General features: G+C 43.2%; 2 protein-coding genes across 3 annotated transcripts; one reads left to right on the top strand and one right to left on the bottom strand.

Moving 5' to 3' along the window:
- Positions 1-346: 346 nt before the first annotated feature.
- On the bottom strand, positions 347-7,800 carry CYP24A1 (cytochrome P450 family 24 subfamily A member 1). Of its 2 annotated transcripts, XM_085241790.1 has the most exons (12): positions 7,564-7,800; positions 7,273-7,463; positions 6,933-7,026; positions 5,893-5,989; positions 5,032-5,123; positions 4,245-4,356; positions 3,264-3,409; positions 2,826-2,992; positions 2,589-2,667; positions 2,004-2,198; positions 1,805-1,916; positions 347-1,587 (listed from the first exon to the last, which is right to left on the bottom strand). In XM_085241790.1, exons 1-11 carry the CDS (start codon positions 7,792-7,794, stop codon positions 1,806-1,808), a joined length of 1,515 nt encoding a protein of 504 aa, XP_085097916.1. In that variant the 5' UTR covers positions 7,795-7,800; the 3' UTR covers positions 347-1,587; position 1,805. The 2 variants fall into 2 exon arrangements, with proteins under 2 accessions (XP_085097916.1, XP_085097917.1); XM_085241791.1 differs by lacking the exons at positions 7,273-7,463; positions 7,564-7,800 and having other exon boundaries at positions 1,810-1,916; positions 6,933-7,218.
- A 10,834-nt stretch (positions 7,801-18,634) lies between these two features.
- Positions 18,635-20,516, top strand: PFDN4 (prefoldin subunit 4). Its single transcript, XM_003212144.5, has 4 exons — positions 18,635-18,790; positions 19,098-19,205; positions 19,586-19,726; positions 20,110-20,516. The coding sequence occupies exons 1-4, from the start codon at positions 18,767-18,769 to the stop codon at positions 20,239-20,241; spliced, it is 405 nt and encodes a 134-aa protein (XP_003212192.1). The 5' UTR covers positions 18,635-18,766; the 3' UTR covers positions 20,242-20,516.
- The last annotated feature ends 6,595 nt before the right edge of the window (positions 20,517-27,111 follow it).

Below are 27,111 nucleotides of genomic sequence, written 5' to 3'. Positions count from 1 at the left end.
GAGTTTGTGCTGGAGCCATTGGCAGCAACTGCTGGTATAGGACAGTGTACTGAACCAGCAATAGCAAATGATAAAACTGGTGATCAGGATTGAGGTTTTCTATCAGCTTCTCCCCAGGTTCCTTGTGTTGTGATTACAGAACACAAATCAAGCACTAGGAGTTATCATAAAGCAGAAATTCGGGGGGGGGGTTGAATTAAATTAACTTGATTTTGTAAGTTCAAGCCCAATGAGACGTGAGAGATGCAGGTATGGGAGGACCACAGGGATATTTTCCCCACACAAAATTACCACAGGTAAGAAAGATTTTTGTAACAACATGAAGACTGTAGCGTAATACTGCAGATGACAATTTGTAGAAAAAAAAATAATTTTTATTACAAAACTGAGTATTACAAAACGGGCTGTAAAGATTCAAACAATGCACAGGTTGCTGTATACATTGGCATAGAGACGCGTTCAAATGTCTGAACTAACACCAGAGGAAAACAAGAAAACAAACAAAATGCCATAGGAGACAACAAAGGCTAAGAACTGCATTATGCCAGAATATAACAAAATAAAAATGATCACTCATGGGTGTATGTATTAAAACCTTCACTTGAAACTGTCTCTTGGGAAAAACACACTTGTGACCACAATAGCTGATATACGGCATCACGTGCAGGGCAGTGATGTCTTTAACCCATAGAGACAAGCACTGTAATCTCCACAAAAATAGAGCTCTTGGAAGTGTTTAGGTTCCTCATTTCTTGTGATGCTTTAGACATGCATTTTGTATCATCGATCTGCTGAAGGAACTATCCTGTTAGGATAATCATCATCTAATAGTGGCAGAACCCATAGGATTCCAGCAATTCCATTACTGAATAAGGCCTCTCATACAAAAAAGGCAGGTAATATTTTGCTGTGAGGGTGTGATAGGAATTGAATGCATGAAACCCTGTGGTATAAGCAGATTGTGTGGCAGGCACAGTACTGCAAATGTTCAAACTGAAGCACTGTGCAGGCACAAAGAATAAATCCCACTTTATAGATTCATCCTTATTCCCCTTCTATTAAGGATGAGAATAACTTTAAGTACTTATTTCAGTAATCTAATTTTTAAGCCCTGACGTTAAGTTTGTTAAGCAGAGCAAATTCCTTTTCCTCTACGGTGGCTTCCCAAGCCTTTGGTCCTGAGCTAACAGGACCAGCGCAGCAGTGACTGCTGCTCCCCTGGCAGGACTTGCATCCATGATAGTTTCCCTGTGCTCTCACAACAGCTGTATGACATTCCACAGCTTGTGATGAAGCTCTGTCATGCACGGGCCTTCTGCTGCACTTAACCAGTGCATTCCCATAGCTATGTGAATGCGCATAGCATTTTTCTTTCCTTTTAATGTTGCTGAGAACAGCTGAACTAACTATCCACATTTTCCAATAAGAGAATTCCAATCAGGGGAGCTTTTGTTGGTGCCGTTTCTGTCTTAGCAATTGTTTGAGTGATGTGTGTTGCAGTTTCTCCACGGGTTACCACAGGTTTTGGCTTTCCTGGGCTGCGTATTTCTTTGGGAAAGGCAGCAGTATCATTTGTCAAGTTGCAGGCTGTATTAAGAAGAAAAAAAAAAACCTCTATTGTGATCTCCTTTTGCGGCACATAGAACGGTTTGTGTTTTAAGGAATGTAACGTGACAGCGTTTAATAAATCTCACACTGTGGGAGCACAGAAGATCATCTGTTCTCTTACATTCGGTCCTAGGTGAATTTTAAAGGGACTGCTGAAGGGAAAGCCCAGGTACCCAGGAGACACTCGTGCTCATACCTTACCGCCTGCGGAACGCGATGGGCAGCTCCCGGCTGGGGATCAGGATTCCTGAATGCAGAGTTTCTACCGGATTGTCGTCCGTTGCTACAATTTGGTACTTGCGAATGATCTGAAGCACAAATATCTCAGTTAGGAGGCTTTAGTTCATTGGGCTGACGAGGTGCAGTGTGTAAAGGAGCAATGTGGGAGCGCTTACCCAGCACAGGGCCAAGTGGAGCTGCAGCTCTGCTAAGCGACGGCCAACGCACATCCGCTTCCCGATGCCAAATGGGACATGGGAAAAGGGGTTTATTGAGTGCTTCTGCAGCCAGCGCTCTGGCTTAAACTGAGCCCAGCCATTGAAGTATTCTTCATTGCAGCCCAAGGCATGGCTGTTTATCATTAGCACTGTCTGTAAACAAAGCAACAGAGACGATCTCAGTTAGGAATCGGCTCAGAGCTAACAAGTGAATCAGTTTGCTTATGGAAAAAATATATAGCAAAAGCGAAGGTGTGGCAGTTTCCTCTGAAGCCATGCAGTTCTCTGAGGATAAATTCAAACAGAGAAAAAGGTCATGGTTTCTTCAGAAAATAGTTGAAAAGTCTGAAGGAAATTCTTGAAATAGAACACTGAAATATTTTTCTCTAGATCCAATACTGTTCAGGGAGGAATGGTTTTCAGTTCGTGGAAATTCTCCTGGTGCTGGGATCCATCTTTTGGCAGAGTTGCTTCCAAACTGAAATATTAGTGGTTTACAGGACAGGTATCAAACACTGTAATAAAGTAAATTAATTGACTTACCCCTTCAGGTAGGACGTAGTCTCCTAGAACCATTTCTGTGTCGATAGTGCGAGTGGTAAATGGCACAGATGGTGTTAATCTACAGTGAAAGAAAAACACGGGTCAGATTTCCAGCCTTTTTTCTTCCTGTAATGTGTCATAGTTTTCCCTAAACAATAAAGGGCACAAAATTAGTACATATCAGCTGATAGAGCTTTGTGGTCATCCTGCTTTGCAGGAATTACTGGAGAATTTTACCTCATGGATTCCTTCAGACATGCTTTTAGGTAGGGCATATTCTTAATGCTCTCAGCAGCTGGGCTCTCATTGGCAGCCAAAACACTTTGTATTTCCTGAAGAAGTTTCTGCTGAACGCGTGGATTGCGTGAAAGGTTGTACAAAGCCCACAGCAAACTATTGGCTGTCTGAAATAAAACGAGCAGAAATGTAAGGCTTCCACTTACAGAGACAGAAACGAGAAGACACCAAAAGTTCAAAGCCACATTTGTTGTTGACCACTGCCTTATGGCACCTTGTAAGGGAAGGGATTAGAAGCCATCCCAGTTGCTCTCCAGGAGTTTGGGCCATGGAAGCAACCACAGGCTTAGCTCACATTCAGTTTTTGTGATGGTTAGATTGCGGAAGAAAGCAGGCAGTTGGAAGGATGCTGATTTTAAGATCTTGGACCAGGTTTACCGTTTCAACTCCGGCGATCTGAAGCTCTGCAATGGTGGCATACAGCTCCTTCTTGGAAAGCTGCCCTCCAGAGTAGATATCACACAGGAAATCCTCCTGAGGGTTTGCAGAGTGCTTTTCCAGCCGAGTGTCAATGGAGTGCTTGGCTGAAGAGGGAGTAGCAGGAGGTAATTAACAAAAAAAGCACTACCACTATAAATATAATATCAAAAACAGGGCTCACATGCATGATTTTGATAGAGGACACCAATCTGTTCTCCTTTTTCAGGAGTGGAACACTATGCTGAGTAAATAATGTCGTTCTCACTTTTTAGACAAAAGTCACTTTTGTACAGAAAAACCTCCTGTCAGCTGTTAGGAATTCCCCATTCTAAAGTCAGAAGAGGAAATCACTGATGTGTGTGGTGACATGCTTAACAAAAGAAATACAAGCACGTAAAATTTATTGGCTTGGATTTTCAAAGGAGATCAAGGTGTTAATGAATCAAAGAACTAGCACTCAGACTTCCCAAGGGGAAATAAAAGCTTTTAATTTACCTTGGGAAGGAAACAATAAATGTCAGATTTCTATATACACTTCCTTTTAAGCAAACAGACTTTCGTTGCATGTAAAACTTTGTGTTTCTCAAGGGCACCCTACGAGGGAAGTTCCCTCACAGGCTTTGTATATCTTGCCCCTAAATACATCACTCACTTGGTGGCTATTTACTTTACAACAGATTAAACTGGACTTAAAATTTTACTGGCTTCCAAGTTCCTGGGGGTTCCCTGGAGACTGGATATTGCCACACAGCTAGCACTAAGTTCAGTCATAAGAAAACGGTGCTCTTTGCTTAGAATAGGTTTGTGGTTAGCTGCAGCAAAAGTGTCTTAATCTGAGCAATTAACAGCAGTGTAGGGCAGTAACAGGTATGAAGAAAATGCATTTCAACAAGAGGGAAACGGAACAGAAAGGAAAGAAGTGGTGTTTAAAAATCTAACCTGTTTTAAATATATCATCCCATGCTTTAGTATGAGCTTGCCAGACTTTTGTGTTCAGACCCTTGTGAAGTTCCACGGGTGTCACCATCATCATTCCAAAAGTAGCCATCATCTGCAGTGGAGTAAGTTTTTGAAATCTTTTTAAAATCTATTTGTAGTCTGTGAGCAAAAATAGACAGTAAAGTAACGGGACTGTGAGGGTAATTTTCACAAGGAAGTTGGGATTCTGGCAGATTTTCCATCCTGGACAGAAAGGATAGGATTCATCCTGCTTAGAGCATATCCAGCTAAAATTTAAGCACAGCTAGCCGTCAGTAAGAGATTTCTGCTGAGGGTGGTTCATCCTATCTGTTTTAGGCACCTCTTTTAGAAAGGGGAAAGTCACCCTTTGGTAGTGCCTCTCTCCCTTGAGAAAAGAGGGATCCAAGAGCTGGGCTAGACAGGTCTTTTAGATGGCTAAAAGGAGGGAGATAAGTATCACCAGAGTCCAAGTTGCAGCAAGATGCACAGCAGGTGTGCTTGCAAGAATGACTAACCTCCAAACCCAGCCAGTTTGCATAATCCCACACAGCTCCACTCTACAAACAGCAGCGTTGCACAACAAGCATCTCTGAGGGAGAAGAAAGTTAAGGAGCCAACCTGACAACTGTTATTTTGGGGATTACCCAGAAATTTCTGGGATTTTTTTTTTCCCAGAAAAAAATGGTTGATCCATTTAAACCAGTATCCTCACACCAGCAGCAGGGGCAGAAAATCAGTACAGCCTCAGGTAAAGACTCTTCCATACCGTTTTAACAGCCTTGATGAAATTCAAGCTTTCTTCTTCTACATCCTGCTGTAGGAGACCAAACCTCTTTCCATACAGCACCAGGCAGATACCTGTTTTTGAACAACATTAACATGAGCTGATATAAATGAAACAGCGCACAGTGTCCATCACTTGCTGTCAGGCAGTGGCTCATGTTATCCTTCTGCTCTCTGCCCTGTGATACACACCTGTGAGAACAGCACTTCAAAACACCTTCTGTGCATTTGCCCCAGCCCTTGTAGGAGGGCTTCATTGCAAGAAGACTCAGGGTTGGCATATTCAGCCAAATAGTAGGCAGCCCTACTGAAGAGGACTGAGTTGCAGGAAAAGAGGGCCTGAAGAGGCCATCTAGCCCAGCATCTTCTAGCTTCTTCTACAGCCAGAAACCACTTGCTAACGCTGGCAGCATCCCACAGCCCACTGCTTTCCACCTCTTTCCACTAGCTTTTTATATATAACTTTTTTCAGAGCTGTCACTTCCTATTCCTCCCTTTCCAAAAGCAGCCATCACCACTGAGCGCAGAAAAACAAAACAAAACCCCACATTTTCAGGAGCTCAGCACACAGGTTGCTGAGATGAGCCAGTTGTGAACCGACAGGTCTGCAGAGCTCACTCAGCCACTCAGGTAACTGTCCAGAAGAGTTTGTGTAACAGCTGATGAATCTGGCACATATTGATGGTCCCCTGGCTTTTCTGCAGCATATTTTTCATGATATTACAGTTGATAGTTTGGAAATAATTATCATCCAGTCATCACTGATCACACTTCAATTGAAATGTCTCAGCAGGTACAAAATGCATATTGTTCTCAGGCAAAAATAAACCACCCAACCACTTACTTTCAAATGACCATTTGTTGAATTCTGAATATACATCTTCCATTTGTCCACTGTGGTTACAAATATCATCTATTCTATACATGAAGTCATCCAGGACCTACGTGGTGAAGAGAAGAAAGAAGAAAAGGAAATAAGGACAATACCTACCTGTGCGACCTGGTGTAGGGAACCTGCTTTGGCAGGGGGGTTGGTCTCGATGATCTCTAGAGGTCCCTTCCAACCCCTACAATTCTGTGATTCTGTGATAAAAATCCTTTGTGATTTAACATTACATCTGTATTTTAAATAGCAATTTGCATAAGACGGAATTATGCTGGAATTATTCCTGTTCCTTTAATAGTATTATTTCCCATGTTAACACTTTGGATTCACAGGACTCTGAAGTTATTACTGTTTGTAGTTCTGTGAACTGATCTTTCCTCTGTTGACATTGGGACAATAGTTTCATGACAAAGGGGCTTAAGCTGTTTATCACAGACGCTCCTCAAACTCAGTGAGAAGCATGGAGGTTGGAGAGGTGTTCCTTGCTAGAAGGAAACTAAGAATGAAGAGGGAAAAGCAGGAAAAAAAAAAAAAAAAAAAAAGAAAAAAAAAAAGAAAAAGAGAAAAGTAAGCAAAAACTCTTTGCAGAAGCCTATATCATTATGGAATTTTGATGTTGTTCTGTGGAGTTGAGGATATTAACAGCTACAGCCTCCAGAGACACAAAGAGATTTGGATTCTTAATGTGGTAGCCTGAAATCTTAAATGAATGTTTCTGAAATACCACTCAGCTGCCCCACAGCGTCCCAGTCTTCTATCAGTAAAGCTTTCCACTGCTGATTCCCAGCACCGTTCCCATTCCTAACCCCTGAGAGCATTTGATCTGACCCCGATAATCTGTGTGCAACTCATTATTCCCAGAGCGATTTCTGAGTATGAACTCACAGCATTACCACCACAGAGCAGACCAGCAGCTACCCAGGCAAACCGAACCCCTCGATCTGCTTTTTTTTTCCCCCCAGGTTTCCAGGGGCACGGGGGGACAGAAGGAACAGTACCTCATTGATCACGTTATCCAGTTTCACCACCTCCTTCGGTTTCATCAGTTTCTTCTGAAAGGCGCTCCTCACCCTCTGCCAGTCCTTTCCTTCCCTAGATGTAAATAAAAGCAGCGAGAATAAAAGATTAAGACACACACACACACACACGACACGTGCAAGGAGGAGTCTCCGGGCCGCGGCGGGCACAGACGCAGCTCCGTGCGGCGGCTCTGGGCAGCGAATCCCGGCCCTCCGGCTGTTACAGAGCGCAGCTGCCCGCAGCATCACCGCCGAGAGCCCCGCTTAGCGGTGAGCCCGGGTTAGCGGTGAGCGCGCCCGCACCTCCCCTGTCACTCACAGGATCAGCAGTCCGTAGCCCTCGTCGCGATAGTCGCGATAGGCTTTCCAGGGCTTGATCTCCAGGCGCTGCGGGCAGGCGCTCTCCCGGCGGTACAGAGATTCCAGCAGGCAGGGGGCTCCGATGTGAACCGAGTCGAAAGCCCCCAGCTTCATGCGGAAGATCTTCCCAAACCTCCTGTGATACTCAGCCTGGGGGGCACAGAAAAGGATCCCCCACGATGAGTGCGGGGCGCACCCGCTTCGACCCTCATCCCCGCCTCGACCCTCATCCCCACCCCTCCGCGCTCACCAGCGTCTCATGCTGCCTCTTGAGCCCCCCCTTCCACAGCACGTCGGGCAGGCTGCCCATCAGCGGCCAGCTGGGGGGCCCGGGCAGCGCGGCCAGGGGATGCCCACGGCCCCGCAGTGCGCACAGCGCGGACGCCGCCCGCGGCACTGAGCATCCGCGCCCGGCGGGGCTGAGAGCGGCGCGGCCGCAGGTGAGGGCGGAGGAGCGGAGGAGGATGCTGAAGCCTCCCATAGCGGCACCGACGGCCGCCTATTCGCCTATATGTATATATATAGCAGCAGGGAGGCTCGCTGGACTTTCATCGGGGCCAATGGGAGCCCTGGGTGGGGTGAGGTGGGGCCGGCTGGCGTGGCCCGGCCCGGGGAGTTTGCGGGGCAAGCGGTTCACAAAGGGTTCAAGCGAGGCAGGAGGGCACAGGGCCAGAGCCGGGCGAGTACCGGCCGCGGGGCTCCCGGGGGCGGCCGTGGCCGCGGTCCCGGCACAGCGGTAGGCAGGCGGCTGCCAGCGCTGCAGGTACGGACCCCGTTCAGCTTGCAACGCTGCCTCCTGCTCGTACGCACGGGCTCATAAACTTTTCTTTCCCCTTTCTCTCTTTCTTTTTCTCTCTTTTTTATTTTCATTTCGATTTTTTTTTTTTTTTTTTGGCTGTGCAAAGTGTCTGGGGTGCACCTGTACAAAGTGGGGAGGGCTGTGGTGTTTGTACCGCAGTGCCAAGTGACTGACTGTGTGTCTTCCTTCAGAATTTCCCCTTAGAAATGATGGAATAAAAAATGAAGGGACGGAGGAAGAGAAGTTTTTGTGGTTGGACTGCTTTTTCCTTATCTGGCTGACTAACCACTTATTTATGGAAAGGGCATGAGAGTGAATCACCTGGAAAGGCAAAATTCCCTTCACTATTAGTGTTGGCAGCCATTAAATTCTGACAAAAAGAATCATTTGCTGCCATGAGTCTCCTATATGGAATCTGTAAAATAACACTCAGGAAGAGCTAAAGGTTTGCATGTGGAGGCAGGTGGAGCAGCAGCACAAGTACAGCAGCTCAGGACACCTGCACACCCAGCTCTGCCCTCTCTTTGCAAGAGGAGTCAGGCAGGCTGAGCATCTTGCTGCAAGGCAGAAAGCTGCTTGTAAACCAGAGAATTTCCAGGATATGCTTCTATGAGAAGATGATTTTCCCCTGCCCCACACCACCTTTTTCATCATTCTCCAGTTGCATTTTGTGACTCAGCTCTTAATCCCCTCTGCTTAAGTGTCTGACGGTGAGATGTTGTGGTGCACATGGCTGTTTTGGACATAAGGCAGAGAAACAGACAGAAGAAGGAACTGACAATAAATCTGACACCCATAAAGGCACGTCTCTCAGTCAAACTAATAGATAGACAAAGGTGACAGTGATCAACGCATAGAAAAATGTGCAAAAGCATGATAACTCATTGCACAGCTTTTCTATCACTTTTATACGTCCTTCCCCTTTCACGTGATTCTCTTCCCTGGGATCACACCGTGTAGCCCACAAGATCAGAGCCTATTCTAGACTGGGCTTTAAGATTAAAGCTGGTTCAAAGGTTTGTGCATTTCTTTAGGAAATACCCCAACAAGAAGTTGGTATTTTGTGATTTGTTTTCTTTAAACCAGTTCCACTGAAAGCACATCTTGCTGCCCTTGTCAACTGAGTGCAGCTGTTCAGTAAGTTCTTCTGAGAAACCAGGAGAGAAGAGACAATTTGTGTGCTCCGTGGACACCTGTCTATTTAAGGAATCAGAATGAACTCGAGTGAAGGGTCGCAGCTTAGTGACTGTGAAATGAGCTCTTTAGAAGACTTTGGAATAGACAAGTCAAGACTAAAGTGGACACAGGTCAATTTTTCCATGTTCCTTTCTGCAGTGGGGAAGAAAACACCCTGTTAATACGAAATCTTCTCTATTAAGCTGTTTTTAAATTACAGAATGGAAAAGGTTTTATTTAACTTCTGTGGTCGTGATGTAACTCTCTGGCGGGGAAGCCGGTGTATTTGTAGCTCCACTAAGCCTGGAGCTGAGAGCTAATGATTGCCTCAACTTCTGGTAAAGTGCAGTTCTAAGGGCATTTTCAGCCTTCACTTCTTCCTACCCTCCCTTTTAACAGATTTCAAAATCAAGCCTTTAATTTTCAGCAAGACCTTTTCATGCGACCTTTAGAACATAGCAAGGGTTATTTTAACAGTAAATCAACAGAAGGCAGCAGGGTCCTTGGGCTGAATTCGGGGGACGTGTTCTCACAGTGTGAGCTGAGGTATCCATAACGGTGAGGATGTCACCAACGTCCCACAGACATTGACTACCCATAAGACTTCCCAGTATTTTCTGAAAGTTGTAGCAGCTCGTGACAGATGGGAATGGGAAGCCCTCTTCACTTCTGCAGTTGTGGCATGGAGTATTTTTATGACAAACATCACCAAAATCTGAAGGTCAAAATCAATAGCTTGTGATATGCATTATGTATATATATGTGTATATATGTATATATATAAGTATTTCATGCTTCTCATTTGGCGCAGAAAAAGAAAAGGTTTGATTTCTAAAGGCTCAGATGTCAGGAGAGAATGCTTCTTGAGAAACGATCTTGTGTGTGCTTCTGCAGGAGATCTGAGATGGATTCTTGTGGAGGTACAGAAAGGCTGTACTGCAGCGTATCTTTTTCATCACAACAAAGATTCAACCAGAACCCGAAGTCCAAATTTTAGAGCTGCTTTCAAAGCGGAAATAATTGCACACCCTACCTCTTGGGAAACAGCAGTAAAATATTCTTTAACTATAGCTTGGAATTCCCACCCATCCAATAAACCTCCACCAGGATTTAGAGACTGAGGTGTGACTGGAAATCTCGAAATAAACAGCTGAACTTCCAATATATTGTAAACCATACCAAAAGCACTGAGCTAATGCAAAGTGCACTGACTGCTCTTCAGTTATTTCAAATATAATCAATAATTCTAAAACGATTTGTGAGTGTAAAAGAGCTGCGGGTTTTTTTTCCTTAATACCTGTAATTCCTGGAGGTTTGTTTTGTGACATATTACACAACTCTGCCTCCTGACCACTACTCCTTTTCCTGGGTGGAATAAGTTTTTTGCTATTTTGACCCTAAAAATGCTTTCAAAGTCTCCCATGCTTTTTAAAATGCTACAACTTATAAGTTTCATAGAAGAATGGGTAGACTCCACAAGGAGTATCTCTGTCACAGGGAAGGTATTTCACAATGCTGGGGAAGACGAGCTAAATGCAACTTGTAAACTCTAGTCAAAACACAGTGTTGTTATTCGAGGTTTTTGCTCATGTTTGTTTATACACTTCTAGTTCTATGACTCCCTCCAGTTGAGGATCTTAAAAAGTTTTGTAAATATTGATGAATTCAGCCGCAGCTTAGGAAATGGGAAAGTACAGTAATTCCCATTTTACAGAAGAGAAACTGAAGTGTATTTGAAAATCAAGACCTTGAAGTTATTATATGGATACTCAGTATGAGAGCAAAAGAAACTTGTGGTGTTTCAAATCCTAGTTTTATCGCACCAAAGTCTTCAAATTCCATTGCATTATAGATGATTACCCACCCACAAGATGACAGTAGCAGTGTGGAAAAATAGGTCTGTTGAGCAAACTGAGAACCAGGTAATCCTTAGAGGAGGCTCCAGAAAAACACAATGGTAGGTGAGTAGCTCAAACTCCACATGGCAAGGAATCTTCCAACTGGCCATGACCTGTTGGAGATATCGACCTCTGCAATAAACATTGCGACACTCAACTCTAATTAATAAGTTAGCACATGGTTCAAGAAAATTAAGACATTTCTTGACTTCACAGTAAATGTTTACCAAAAATTAAGTTTATTGAAACTCAAGAAATTGAGGTCAATGGCAAGATGTTCTGAGCCAGCTTGGAAATACTCAGGACACAACTGGCTCTTCCCTTTTCTTTTGATAACTAGAACCAATCTCTGGTTTGCATTTTCTTGTCTCTTTTAGCAATCTCGTCCTCCCCGAGCAGGGAAGGGAGCTGTTTAGCAGTGTATTTATGCATCAGAGGATGCTGTGAGGATGAGCTGCTGACACAGACAGATGTTTTCTCTTTGGACAGAGCTGGCAGCAGTTTAGAAGCTTCCTTCACCTCCTATGCAGCACCACAGGGAGTCACATCCAGTTTAAAAGGAAGAATTTGGGAATCTATCAGAACATTTCATTTTCTCAAAGAATATGGTTCATGTCAGGAGGCAGGAATTTCATTAGTGCTTAGTTGCCATGGGAGATGATACTGGAAATGCTCATTTCTCTTTACTGTATTTCAATATTCTTCTGCTGAGATATGTAACGTGTGTATGCAATTGCCTTGTTCACATGCAGTTACCATAGGCCAAGTCATGTTATATACTGAAAAGCTCTGAAAATATTTACAACCCCAGTGGTATTCATTCTATAATGCAAATAAGTGATCCAAAACTGTTTGTCAAAAACAATGGAAGTTTTCAAAGGCAGGAAATGTTGAGCATACCTTTAATTCGAACAACACTGAAATCTAAAATAAAGGCCTATATCTACAAACTGAAGCTTTCAGTTGCTGTGTGACAGTCCTAGGCCTGGAATTATAGCTGTTACATGACTTTTTGAGAGAGCTTGCAGGAGATGACTATAAAACACTTGAATCAGACACAACTTCATGCAATTTACTGGATTTATAAATTAAGCCTGTAAGATCTGCACAGATTATTTTGTTTCAGTTTTGATCTGATGCATGTACTTCTACTGAAATAAAACTGATATCACAACAAGTCTTTGGAGAGCCCACAGATTCTTGCTCTGTTTCTGATTTTCAAGCTTCTATTTCTGTGAGATGCTACGAGATACCAAAGAGAGATTTGGCAAATATAAGATTTATTTACTTAAATATTTGGCCTAAAACTTCTGTGTTTCATGGATACCAATAGCTGGTCTCTAAATTTTCAAGAAATGGCAATTTTTTTTTTAAACTGTTATGGAACACTGCTTTGTTTCATCCAGGGAACAATCTTTGTCTGCGTCCTGTAGAGTATTTTCTGATGAAGGACCTAACAGATATGTAAAAGGTACTATTCATCCAGCTGCGCATCTCCAAGATCACAAAGAAAAGAGTTTGAACTTTAACAAGTAGATTGCTGTGAGCTAAGTGTGTTTTGCTTCCATTAAAGCCATAAGAAAATATGAAAATTTTATCTCCCTTTATCGATAGTCAAACAAAAGGCACTTAGGCTGTGTTTAGTTGAACTCAGTACCCTCTGGGCTGCATCCCGATTGCTCCTATTCACTGCTTTTGGAGGGATTAGAGCAGACTACATCAGTACCTCATCAGATAAAACCCTTGCCTAAAAATTAATTGCAGTTCAAATGCCCAGCCACAGTCTTCTCAGGGGAAGAGCCAAGTTTCCTCATATGTATGACTACCAAATGCAGACATTGCCTATGGGAAAGCACTCAATCTATTTGTTGCTCTGTTCATTAAAGTATCAAAAGAGCACATCTGATAGAAGGAAAATTCTTTTCCAAAACACATTTTGCCAAAAGAGAAAAAAAGAAAAAAAGAAAAAAAAAAAAAGAGAGACAAACTTATGCAGATCAAAAGATGCTGAGTAAGAATACAGCAATACAGCCAGGACATATTACTGATAGGTTGCTGTGAGTTCAGAGCCAGTCTCCAAATTCAGTGACACCATCCAGAAGGACCTGGACAAGCTTGAAAAGTGGGTCCATGAGAACCTAATGAGGTTCAACAAGGCCAAGTGCAAGGTACTGTACTTGTGTTGGGGCAATCTCAGATGGGTGTACAGCCTGGGAGAAGAACTCTCATTGAGAGCAGCCTTGTGGAAAAAATCGTCCAGGCCTGGGGTCCCAGAACAAGAAGGACGGAGGATTGTTGAAGTGGGTCCAGAGGAGGCCACGAAGATGATCACAGGGCTGGAGCACCTCCTTTAGGAAGAAATGTTGAGGGAGATGGGCTTGTTCAACCTGGAGAAGGCGCTGGGGAAACCTCACTGCTGCCTTCCAGTACTTGGAGGGAGCACATAAGCAGGAGTGGGACCAACTTTTTACACGGGTAGATAGTAAAAGAACAAGAGGAAATGGCTTTAAATAAAAACGGAGGCATTTAGGTTAAATGTTAGGAAGAAATTCTTTACACAGAGTGGGGAGGAGCCGGCATTGCTGCCCAGACCTGTAGGTGCCCCATCCCTGGAGGTGCCCAAGGCCGTGGTTGGGCCCTGGGCAGCCTGAGCTGGTGGGGGGCAGCCAGCCCATGGCAGAGGATGGGACTGGGTGGGCTTTAAGATCCCTTCCACTATAAGACATTCTGTGATTCTGTGATAACGTGCTAAGAGAAAAGAATCCTGCAGAGTTGTGGTTAGGAAGGGAACCGGACTCTATTCCTCCTCATGTGCATTTTTCCAAGAAACAGTGACTTTTGAAACTGATTGTTTCTACCTGTACAGGTGTAACAGAAGACTTAATTTCAGGTACTATGTGAGCAGTCCTCATTGAAGATAAACAAGAGAATTTAAACAAACAAATGAATAAGACAGATGCCTCAGCTGTAGGACCTGCACAGACATGAGAGATTTCCAGTATGTGCCACAAAAAGTTTGCAGTAAACTGAGAGATTTTCCACCACTAGAAACATTTTGGAGCAGGATGGACTGTGGACTAACAGATATACATAGCTAATATATCGGACCCTAGTATACTCCTTGTTGGTACTGAGATGCCAAGTAGTGGTGAGGAAGGCAGGGCTGCAGAGATAGATAGCTCTGTATCAGCCATATACCTTCTATTTTAAAGACAACCACTGTTCTGTTGGGACTGAATTATGGGATTATAAATAATCGTGTTTACAATATGTCCCATCCACAAAGGTGGAATAAAGTCTTTTACTGAGCTTCACCATAAAGGGATTTCCCAGAAAAGGGGAATCTCTGGCTTCCATCTCATACACAAGTACCAGAAGAAACTCCCTTTGGTTTAATGGGTCCAGCTGGTGCTGCAGAAGCTCTCCATAAAGCCCTGCAGGGATGGAAAAGAGAAACATCCATCACTGAAGGTGAAGCTTTATGAGATGACTTGCAGAAAGGAGCTAAAGCAATTTATTAACCTCTAATGCTGCTCTGAAAGTAATGCCTCCTATTTTATGATGTTGGCTCATGATGTCAGAGGCCGATGTTGGTGGTGTGGCAGTAGAGGTTGAACCTTCCTGTCAATATCCTGTTACACGTTGCTGCTGTGTGACAGCTGGCAGCAGAGGGGCAGATTGACATTTTGGTGTCTGACATGGAAGTGCGTGTGAAACAACAGAGTGTCACTGAATTCCTTTATGTGGAAAAAAAATGGCACTCAATGACATTCATTGACACTTGCTGAACATGGAGACCAAACAGTGGATATCAGCATGGTGAGGTGGTACTGGTGCATGTCAGCACTGGTGACAGTGTTGTGAAAGACAAGGCAGGTTCCACATAGCCATGCACAACACAACCGTCACACCATGAAATAGACAGCATCTTGATCAGCTCAGAAGGGGATTTTTTTAAGGATTTTTTTCTTCATTCCTCTTTCCCCCCTTTCTTCCCCCCACTGCAAGAAGGGCAGACGTAGACATCCTGACATAAAATAACTTTATATCAGAATAAGTCATATTATCTAAAATTGGTAATGCCATGCTGCTGTTAGCACTGTGCCTACATGATGTGGATAGTGAGCCGCTTTGTTTCTACTGACCCTGCTAAAATAGTGCAGCTTTGTGAGGCTTTTGCTAGTAGTGATTCATTTCATAAAACCTATGCCTACACAAACCAACCTTTTCATCTCCACTGTGTTTTCTCATTTCTAATACTACTTGTATTAACAAACACTGCTGATGTATGGGAGGTTCAAGATGCTCAAACACAAAGAAGTGCTCTGTAACTTCAGGGAAAAGGGTGAAGAGTTTGGGAATTCAAAACAACTAAGGCAGCAAAGAGCACGGAAAGGCTCTTTTATACTAAGCTGTACTGCAAAAGGCTGCAGCAAGTAACACAGCAAGGGGAAATGTGAAAAAGCACTACAGGGAGGACGTGAGGGACAGGTGTGGGGGTTACACACACCACAGAAGGGCTCCCACCAAAGTGCGAGGTGAAGCCATCCATGCTCACTGCAGTGAAGACCGGCACAAGAAAGATCAAGTCCTTTTATGCAACTGAAAGAGAAACGAGGTCACTGAGTTCAATGAGTTTATATTACTCCACCACTAGATGTTTGCACTCGTGCACTGTTTTCACTTTTATTTACATAAGAAAGGTCTACAGTAAGTAACTCTTGGCAACATGCTCACAGCACAAATCTTGTCTGAGCATGTGGGAGAAAAAAAATATTTTCAAAGCCTACAAGTCATCGAATTCTTATGAAATCCACTCCTTTTCTCTTGAAGGAAATTGCATTGGCTTGGATCTAACATGTATCATTCAGTTAATCCACCCGTGGAAATAACCATGGCTCAGATTATATCCTTTCAGAATAGGCTTTTTAAAAGGAAAAAAGATAACTAACTAAGGGATGAGTAGAACAGCCTGAGAAATAAGAGTTTGTTCTTCAAGAAAAAGACATATGAATTAGGATTATGTTTTCACATAACATGTTATTATTAACAAACATCTCCAGGGAGAACTTTTGAGATTAATTTTTCTTCCTCAGTGGGAACAAGTGAGACTTACGAAACAAAGTAAAATACAAAAATCAGCTCCATGTGCATTAGTGATAAAGCAGAAACTCAAACTTTCCATCTTTGCTCGCTAGCAGTAGGACTGCTATAACATTTCCACCCATGAAGGACAAAGCCAAGGCTGAAGGAGTATGGTGTTAGTACATATGCTAAAACTTGAATGGAGCGTGCTGTATTCTAGCTCTTTCTAACAAGGATCAGTTGCAGGGAGAGTGGTCAGCCCTAGGCCCCCCAGTGTATGAAAGACATGGATCTGTTGGAGTGGGTCAAGAGGAGACCACAAGGATGCTGAGAGTGTTGGAGGACCACTCCCATGAAGATAGGCTGAGAGAGTTCAGGAGAAGGCTCCTGAGAGACTTTCCAGAGGCCTTCCAGTACCTAAAAGGGCCTACAGGAAAGATGAGAAATCATTCTATGTCAGGGATTATGGTGACAGAACAAGGGCAATACTTTTAAACTAAAAGAGGGTAGATTTACATTAGGAAGAAATTCTTTACTATGAAGGTGGAGAGGCATCATTTGCTCAGAGAAGCTGTGGATGCCCAGACCCTGGAAGTGTCCAAGACTAGGCTGGATGGGGCTTTGAGCAGCCTAATCTAGTGGAAGAAATCCTTGCCCACAGCAGGGGGTTGGAAGTGGATGATCTTCAAAGTCCCTTTCATCCCAAAACATCCCATAAGATATATACCCATTCTCCTGTTGGGTGTTGTTTTCTACTGTTCTTCATGGATCTCATTTTGAACAACATTTTATGAGCTATTGCGGAACAAGGACTGGATTCTCCCTCCGCAGTGAGTTCTACAGAATCAAATGATAGCATTCTGTTCCACTGGTTGTTGTTATATTTCTCATTAAAATGGTCATTGGTTAACATACATGTTAAGTTGTTCATGGTTAACATATTAGGAGGGAGGCAGAAGATGTGAATTTGGATACCATCAGGCAATGAAGTGTACATTAGTCTCCCTTATCAGGGACAAGTGTCCTAAGAACAGTAGCGTTGCATGCAATCAGGCTATTTAAAGCATCACTTCAGAAAGGCAGGTTATGGATTTTGCCTTCAGGAAATGTTTTTGATCTTTGGACTCCAAGCTGGTGGAGGGAATTCTCAGCAGCTCTGAAAAAAGGGTCAGCAGTTTTGGCTTCCCGGGACCAAATGTGCTGACCTCACGCATCTCGCTCCCAACACCATCTGGTTTTCTTTCTGTTATCTCCCCAGACATCACTCAGGCACCCACAGACTCTAATGCTGATTTCAGAATTCCTTTTCTTAAAGCAGGCAACTTAAAGCACACTTTTCAGGGCCTTGACTCCCCATATCCAGCTACTTTCTTTGGATCTGACTCTAATCACTTTCAATTGCACATAGCAGAAAGATGAATCACAGGAAAAACACCTGAAAATATGTTCAAACACCTTCCTGAATCTCCCATTACAGGATTGTTTCCTTCCACACCTGACAACAGCATATCGCTGGGAAATCTGTCATTGCTGTGCATTTAAATTTCTGATACCGATCACTTTGCAGAAAGGTGTTGTCAGACCGAAGCCAAGCACGGAGCCCTGAGGAGCCTCATCTGAGCCACCAGCTGCTGTTTTCAGTGGCACGGGGCACCCCAGCCGACCCCAGCACGAAATGCTGTCAGAAATCCCATCGGCTGGGAGCTCTGTTGGGTAAGAGCCACTCATTGCCCCGTCCTGGCAGATCACGGCCTCGCACCCACGGCAGCTGAGCATCAGAAGCGAGGTGCCGCTGCCAGCATTCTCCCCCGCAGTTGTGAAACGAGATGATGATCCCATTTTTTTACTGTTGTTTTGTTCTGTGGATGCGAGAGGAGCTAAATAAACTTAAGCATGTGGAGGCAATTACACAGCGTGAGTGCCAGTTTCTGTTTCGGACCAGCAACCCGGGTAGCTCAGAAAAATATTTATTGTTGCTTAAAAAGTCCCTCCGCAAAGATGTGAACTCGAAGGCCTTTTCCACCGCCGTTTCCAGAAAGAGGCAGCGGGTTGGATGGCGAATCCCGGTGCTCAGCCTCTGCTCGGGGCGCTGCAGCTGTTCGGGGGTAGCGCTGAGGGCGGCCGGGCGCCGAGTCGAGCCGCGGCTGTGACCGACCTCGGCTGCAGCGACGCAGGGAGGCGCTGTCGGGCGGCGCCGTTCCATGGCGCCCCCTGGCGGCAGCATCGCGCCTGGCCGCGGACGGCGGAGGGCGGAGTGGCGTGTCCCAGCCTCGAGGTGGGCCGTACCAAGTGCTGCCGTGGGGGGGGGGAGGGAGGGGAGGGAGTCGGTGTCGGCGCGGCTCGCTCTGTGCAAATGGCCAGGTGGCGATGGAGGACGAATGGAAGCCTCGAGCCGCCTCGCGTGGCCGTCGCCGCGCGCTGTCATCGTTTTTCTCCGCATTCTCCGCCCGTGCCTCCTCCTCTGCGGGGTGGGCGAATAGTTCGGCCCTGCCATCATGGCCGCCACCATGAAGAAAGCGGTGAGTGTTGGCTGCGGGATTTCCCAGCCCTGCCCGGCTCTCTGTGCCGCAGCGCCTGGCTGTGGGCCGGGCTCCCGCTCCTGGGCTCGCTGGGCCCTCAGCGCCGGTCCTATCCCGGCCCCTGTGAGGCTCTGCCCGTTCCCGTTGCGCTGGGCGCTGGCGGCCCTGTAAGGAATTGAACGCGTCAGCAGGTTGTTGTAAGGGTTGTTTTCTCACCAGCTTCGTAAGGATAATCTCTGAGGTAAGATTGAATTTGAACCTAATGGAAGAGACGAAGCCCCTTCATGATGACCTCTGATCTTTGCAGGCTGCGGAAGATGTCAATGTTACTTTTGAAGATCAGCAGAAAATTAACAAGTTTGCAAGAAACACCAGCAGGATCACCGAGCTGAAAGAAGAAATAGAAGTGAAAAAGGTACACGGGCTTTGCATTTGCTGTGTTGAGCTAACTTCTGGTTCTAGCACAGAGAATGCTCGTAACTAAATAAAGTAAATCCTTTGTGCCAGCAGATCAGGCACAAATGAACTTTGTCTGCTGTATTTCCTTTGTTCAGGCAGTTAATTACGCTGTTAATGAGACACTGAGTATTGACTAGAAATGTAATTACTGGCACAACTGCACTGAATTTAAGATGCGTCTCTAAAACTACTTCGTTAAGGTATTGATATCATAGTGGCAGGTGGAATTTTGGCCCAAAATGTGAAGAAGTTCATCATTCAACTGATCCTGTGACAGTGTGTTCACTGAAATAACTCATGCAGTACAAATTGATCACCTTTCTTACGTTTTGATAGAAACAACTTCAGAATTTGGAAGATGCCTGTGATGACATCATGATGCTTGATGATGATTCACTTCTGATACCCTACCAAATTGGAGATGTCTTCATTAGCCATTCCCAAGAAGAGACGCAAGAGATGCTAGAGGAGGCAAAGGTTTGTCTGAGCACATGGTGCTCCTTTACTTCACTGTTTACTATTGGAGCACAAAGTTCTGTCCGACCCGAGGGTTTATAGACTATAAATCAGAATCTTCCTTGATGCATTCTACGTGCTTATTCTCATTCACCTTTGCAAATTCTCTAATGTGATACGTTCATGTTTGGTTTATGGTTTTGAGGAGGGAATTGTGTGCAAATGTAAGTTCGTAGCAGAGTTGTCAGTAGACAAAGTATTGCTAGGTTTCACTTGGCTCCCTGGAAGTGTTACAGCATAACCTTGACAAAAAGTTGTCAGAGGTGCCTTTTGATCATTTATATGTTGCTGACAAATATGGCGTAGTTTGCTTTACGTAACTGGATGATTTCTTTCTTTTTCAGAAAAGTTTACAGGAAGAAATTGAAACATTAGAATCCCGAGTGGAATCAATTCAGAGAGTGTTATCTGACCTGAAAGTTCAGCTCTATGCCAAGTTTGGAAATAACATAAATCTTGAGGCCGAGGACAGTTAAAAGTTCTCCGAAGACACCACATGCCTTTTCCTTGTTTTATTAATTGTTTTGATAGTTATTCTCTTACAATAACGTTTTAAAAAATTTGACCTACATTTTTTTCTTTTTTTTACATTCCTGTCTTGGGTTCCATCTATTTAATGAGAGCTTTCATATTTTGGTTTTTGCTGTTATTTATTTGTTCAGGAAAGCAGTAGCTTCATACTGTTGGTAAAACACCAAGGTTGGAATGTTTGCATTGTCTGTTAAAGTAATAAAGTCAGGCATATATTGTAGTTTCCTTGGTCTTGTTTTCATCTCATGTAAATACTTAAAACCTGTTGTTTAAAAACAACAGAAATGGGGAATTGTTTGTTTGGGGTTTTTTACACTGCATTGATAGATAGGCAGTATTTAGGGCATGATCTTGCATTGAGCTGCGAGGTTGCTTTAAGCTGGTGTGAACAGTCCTCATAGAAATACTTAAACTGTGCTTTGAATTTCAGTTCTAGTTCAAATATTTTGCTGCCAAAGAACAAGGGAATCAACCCCAGCCCTGGGCTGTGTGGCTGGAGTAGTGCACTTCACTCGTGAGAGAAGCAGAAGTATGTTTTATTGTTACAAGACAGTGGTTTAAGAAGTTTAAATGCACTTACTGCATAGAGGACAGAGTCAGACAAAAATGTTGAGGGGCTGTTACACTTAGGTACATTCTGAACCTTGTGACTCCTTGCATTCCATAATCCTTAGAGGAAGTCTGGACGTAGCTGTGTCTCATCTTAGTTAATTTGGTCAGCAGTTTGTGTGTAAAGGATTGTGTGTGCAATCAATCCTTTCTATCACTTGGCTAAGATTAGAAAGTATACAGTGACTGTTCTGAGTATCTGTCAGGGGAAGGACATCTCTCAGTCTCCAGGAGTAACTTTGAGAGGCACCTGTACTGAAGGAAAGATCCTGATGTGGAGCACGCTGCCGGATGGGGGATCTCAGCAGCTCTGGGCTTCCTCTGTGGGTTGAGGCGATTGGCTCATTGCCCTGTTTGCACGTGACTTTGTATTTGAGAGTCACGAAAGATTTTAAGTGGTGTAAATCAGAATGATGAGTCCTTAACCTCTTTAATTTTCTTAAGGATCATTTTCTAAATCCATCTTTACATGTTAAAAAAAAATAAAAAAAAAAATAAAGTCTTTCTAGCTTAAACTGTGTTTGACAGGTAATAAGAAGCATCCAGCAGATGGCATCAGAGAACTGGGAAATCTGCTTTATGGTGAGCTTGTGTCTGGGCTCTGCTGGCCAGAACCAATTTTGTTGAAACGAAAACTGTGACTGCTGTGATTATTCTCATTAATTGGTTGATAACACTTTAATTCCTAAGGGACTGCTGTGCCAGCTCTTCTGTTCCAAGCATGTTTATGGTTGTGTAGCCTCTAGATTTTGGCTATTTAAAATGACTGCAATTTTCAGGATGGATACCACTTCTTTAAAGAAAAGGGGAAAAAAGCAGTTAGCATTTGTTTAAACATGATGCTAATGGCAGCTGTGAAGCAGATGAGGACCTTGCTCACTAAATGACCCAAAGGGAGAATGCTGGCAAAGCATGGAGTGCTTGCTTTATTCCTATTCTTTGGTATCCTAGAAATGGGATTATCTTAAAACTAAGCTAAAACAAGTAAACTAACCAAACTGCAGCCAGAGAAAAATAGCTCATCGCAGTTTGTGGTGTCGAGACTTAACTTACCAGATTTTCAAAATAGCCTGACAAAGCCTTTAAAGCAGTAGGACACAATTATTATATTTACTGTATTTTTAGGGGCTTGTTTTTGGTTCTTGGCTTTATCAACTGATGTAAACTGCCCATGTTCTCTACATGATGATCTCTAGTATAACCTTATCCAGTGGAACTGTGGTTATTGTTCATCTCTCTTGATATAGATGAACATTATAGTCTGTAATAAAGGTGGCATGTAGCTGAAGTGCAAATAATTTTGTAGTATTAACTAGCACTTCAAAGCAAAGAGATTGAATGCCAAATACTGAAGCCATATTTTCAGTGGGAACAAAAGAATTGAAATCCTTTGGTTTGCATGAGTCAGTGGTTTGGGTAATTTATCTAATGGTATTCTAATAGTCTGATTCATATGGGGGGGGGAACAACAAACAACTGGGATGCACATAGGCATGATAAGGCCTGACAAAGTATTTACCACCAAGTTTGTCTCTGTTGATTGTATGAGTCATGCAAAAAACCAAATGAGTTCCGTAATGAAATGTTTGCTGCTGATGGCTCTGTGCAGAGTGCAGTGCACCAAATGTGGGCAGCACTGGATGAAGGGTTCACCATGGCACGAGGTGAGGCAGGCCTACACCTAGGGGGGAGCAGATCCAGCTGTTACAGCTGGGTGATAAATAATGTATAAAAAGGAGCCATTTACTCAGGTTTACAAAAGTCTTTTTCACTGTTGCTCTCTAAAGCTGCTGGTTTGTACACTGATGTTGTGTCAGCTTATAAATACAGGTTGTGTTAGGTGTCCCTCTGTCCTCGTGTCAGCAAGCTGCAAGTTTGGGGATGCTCACTGATGGGTGGAGAGTCATAATGCCAGTTCATTGAAGGATTGCTTCAGAATCACTCTTCAGGCTCTGTTACCACCCATACAGGGTGAGGGAACACAAGATACCCTCGGTGCTGAAGTTGAGGTCTGGCCAGAACCACAGCACAAGTGAGGGAAAACATTATTCAGTGGATTTCTAGACTGTTGAGTTTTATTATTTCCTTCAAGCATGATAAGGGAGGCTTTCCCCTCCTTGGCTCCTATTGTACTTTACATGAAAGAAACAGAAATTAAGAGATACGACATTTGTAGTTGTGAACACATCTGTGTCTGTCCATAGTTGAAGTTGAATAGTCCTTGGTATATCTGTAATTATTCTGTAGATAGAGATGTTTGCAAACTAGTTTTTGTGACCAAGGCCCCTCATGAAGGCAGGCTTCTTCGCTCTCAGCCTTCCCTCTGCCTTGTCCTCCCCTACCCAGCTACTTTTCACACTGCAGGAGAGAGGAAATCTGGAATGCTTATTGAAGCGAGGTAAGAATGTGTAAATATCTATAGATTATCCAAACAAGACACTGTTGGAACACAATGTACTTTACAGAAACTGCTGCTACACTGTGTATACAGAAAAATAAATATTAAGAGTTACCAATAAGAGAAGATGGAGTGAAATGGACTTGACTGTAGAAGAGTTTGGCACTTAATTACACATTTTTATTATGTTTATGATCTTTGATTTCACAGAAGTGGTAAGAAATCAGCCACAGAACTTACTTTATTGGTCAGTTTGTTCTGCAATGCTTGCTGGAGCTACAGCTGAGGATGCCTTTCCTTCTGTTCTCATCACCCCTAGCTTTGTGCATTAGTGATGTTGAGAAGCGTACGATGGCTTACAAACAGCACAGTGAGATCACTACTGCAGATTCTGCAGCGCTCTCTTATCTTCCTGGCAGTTGGTTCCTAGGTGATGTAGAGACAGAGGAGTGGTTATATTGATTAGGAGCCAAGAAGTGTTACAGCACAGGTATTTCCCTTCGCTTCTCTGGCACCTCCTTATTGCAGGTTCAGAGTGCCATGGCATAAACTGGATATCTTACTGTGGGCAGTGTGGATTCCAGCCTACTGCTCAGTGTGGGTTGGTTTTGTTTGTGAGTTTTCTTTGTTTCACTTATGGTTAAGTCAGTGAAATAACTAAAAGGCACAAAATACAAGACTACTTTCAGTGTTTCATTGGATACCATAGCTGTCAAATTTGAGTAATGTTCAAAAAACCCATATTTTGCAGTATTGCTGCTTTCTGCCGTGATAACCATCTTCATCTGGGGAGGGATGTGACACTTGCTGTGTTGCATTCCAGCCACGTGCCCCTCGTGTGCAATACAAATGGCATCTAATTGGTGCTTTGCATTTTGACAGCTAGATTGGGCTGTGCATGCTTTAACATTTCCAGACAACAGATTGCTGGGTAGTTGTGTGTATTTAAGATGCTGTTTGCTGGTGACATCAACACAAGGATTTCACATCAGGCTCACTTCTCTTCACTGTCGCTGGCTAGGGGCTCTTGACACATAATTTTATTGCCATTATATTTGATATGACAGACATCTTATAAAATAGAACTGCATTTCATTTAATATCAAAGCAGGGATTTATTTAATATAATCATGAAGTTTCAGCTGAAGCCTGTTGTTATGACAACATGCAGTAACTTTGTGGTTAGCACAGGAATTATCTCAGGCACACTCTGAGTTTTGTGTCAGATAGTTTGTAATGTTTTCCTTATAACAAACAGGAGATGTTGGGGGTGAAATCACAGCCTTTTTCCATCTGCTCCCTAAGTGATGGTTTCAGTTCCCTCTTATTTCAAAGGTGAAGTTCTTTTTGGTATGAAAGTTGATGCAGAAGGTCGGGAAATTTTCAGAGTACTTTATCTGTAATCTGGTATTTTCTTTTCTCTTTAGAACTGCAAAGGAGAATAGATAGTTTGCTTTTTATTCCACAGTAGATCTGATACCCTGGAGCCCTGGATCAGGCTCACAAGGGGCTCTGCACAGCACTCTGTGGGCTTTCTTTTCTCTGCTTGGCCAGGCTCACGTTGAAATGTTTGTTTCAATTAATGGAGGAAGGAAGATAGGTATTAAGAAGATGAATGCAATTTACAGTTTGAAAAAACAAACTGATTAAAAATCACAATTAAAAATGTAAGATGAAAATGTGATTAATTCACAGCTAAAATAAATCATTTCCCTTAGCTATAATGACCTTTGAATGGAGCTATGAGAGCCATTGCCTATAAATGTAACTTTTTTTTTTTGAAATGCCTCAGCTGTTTCCAGTGATTACCTCTTCATTGTTGTATACATGTAAATTTATTCTATACTACTTATCAAATAAAGGCACAAAATTAGTTGTCACACGTCAGTGCACCACTTACAGCTAAAGCATATCAATGAAATCGTTTCATGTTCTATTGTGTTAATCAGTGCCATGAAAGGAGAAAGTTCTAGTTGCTATTGTCTTGGTTATTTGGCTGTGCAATGAAGCTGACTTGGTGAGCTCCAGTAGTCTGCAAATATAGGAACGTTTTCATTTATTTAAGGCACAAAGCAAACATAGAAACTGCCACAACTCAGAAAAATAGAATGATTTACATTTCACAGCCACTTACGGTTCATTTGTGAAGCAACTGAGTAAGGAAGATCTAAGATCCTGCTTACAACTTGCTGTGCAGAGATGACACCAGCAACATTTGCAGTTTCTAAACTATGGTTTTCTCTTCACAGAGCATTAATGATTTCCATTCCAGCCATTCCTAAAAGGTTTTGAGCACAGAAAAATAATGCTTTGGGAAAAAAGTACTAAGTTTTTTTTTTTTTCTTTTTTTGTATATACTTACCTGAAAATCATTGCTGCTGGATGTCTATACAATCTACCTGTGTTGCATCAGGGGTGGAAACACAGTGAGACAATAGTTTTCATTTTTATTTCATGTATTGTCTGCTCAGATTTTGCATTGGTGTTATTACTTTCATTAAGCCACTGGATTTCATGGTATTCTGAACAACATTCAGTGCAATGGGGACACAGAGGAAGCTCTGAATTCTTTCTTTTCAAGTTTTATTGTACGTAGGGAATCTTCTAATTGTAGTTAGATGTGATTTGTGATGAGAAAGGCTTGGATGTCTGGCAGTATGACTGAAACAGCTCTGCTTATGGCTGTAAGTCATGGAAGGAACTGCAGTGCTGTTGGGCTGACCCTGATCTGACAGAACTGCCGGGTGCCCCAGACACACCTTGGGTAAAGGGAAGGGAGGGAAGTGAATTGAACAAGCTCTCCCACCACCTGTATGTGGAGAGTGTACGACCATGCATGCAAGGATCTCTGCCACGGATGTCATCCTTGTTTTTTGTGCAAAGTCTGCAAAAATTGGATGCAATTTCCACTGAGCAAATAGTTAACAGTTTTCCTGCTAGTATTTCAGTTTACTCAAAATCGGTATTAAAGGCTTTGAGAAGTAGTGAGTTGGTACAAAAAGCAGTAATTGGCTTTATATCTGAATGCAACAGGCAGGAGCAGAAATTGAGAGAGTGACTGCTACAAACGTGTGCATTTATTTTAATTTCTGAATGGTTATTTTCAATATTTTATTATTTTTTCACAAACAGTAAACCTGAGAAAGATGCTTTGTCACGTTTTCTTTCTTTGCTGTGGCTCTAAAAGGGGTGCAGTCAGCAGGCAAGGCATCATCACGGTGAGAAGAAAGGACTGTTTGATAAAGGATAATGGGATGAAAAACACCATAAAGCCTACAACTGTTCCTTCCTTCATTTCTGATGTTGAGCTTTATTAGAGCATTTATAGCTTGCAAGGGATTGCAGTCGTGGTACTGACTGCCATGGATATGCCACTCCAAATGATAAGCCCCTTAGAGTGACAACGATATTTCAGAGGATATCTGAAATATCACATATAGTTATTCAGGTGAAGTTTTTTCTTTTTCTTTTTTTTTTTTTAAACCAGCTCCTTGGAATTGATTTATTTTTCTCTCCCTCCTTTCCTCTGCCTTTTAAAAAGAGCTAATCTCCTTTAATCTCTGTACTCTGTGAAGCAGTTATTTGGCATTGCTTTTCTCAGCTTTTTGAAGCAGCGTGGAGTACAGTGATGGCAGCCAAGAGCACACCTATCCCTAGTGTCCACAAAATCTTCAGACAGAGAAGAGCGACCACTTCTTAATCACTACGAGGAGGAAAAACATTTTCCTGTAGCTGCTGTGAGAGCACAGGTGGAACAAAGGCAGACAGCAGTGATGATGAGGGTACAGGCAAAGGCACAGGCTGTCCT

This window comes from Meleagris gallopavo, chromosome 22, assembly GCF_905368555.1.
Source record: "Meleagris gallopavo chromosome 22, MGAL_WU_HG_1.1, whole genome shotgun sequence".
NCBI classification, from domain to species: Eukaryota; Metazoa; Chordata; class Aves; order Galliformes; family Phasianidae; genus Meleagris; species Meleagris gallopavo.
Note: the sequence above shows the minus strand (reverse complement) of the source record. Positions and strands in the feature narration are given on the sequence as shown.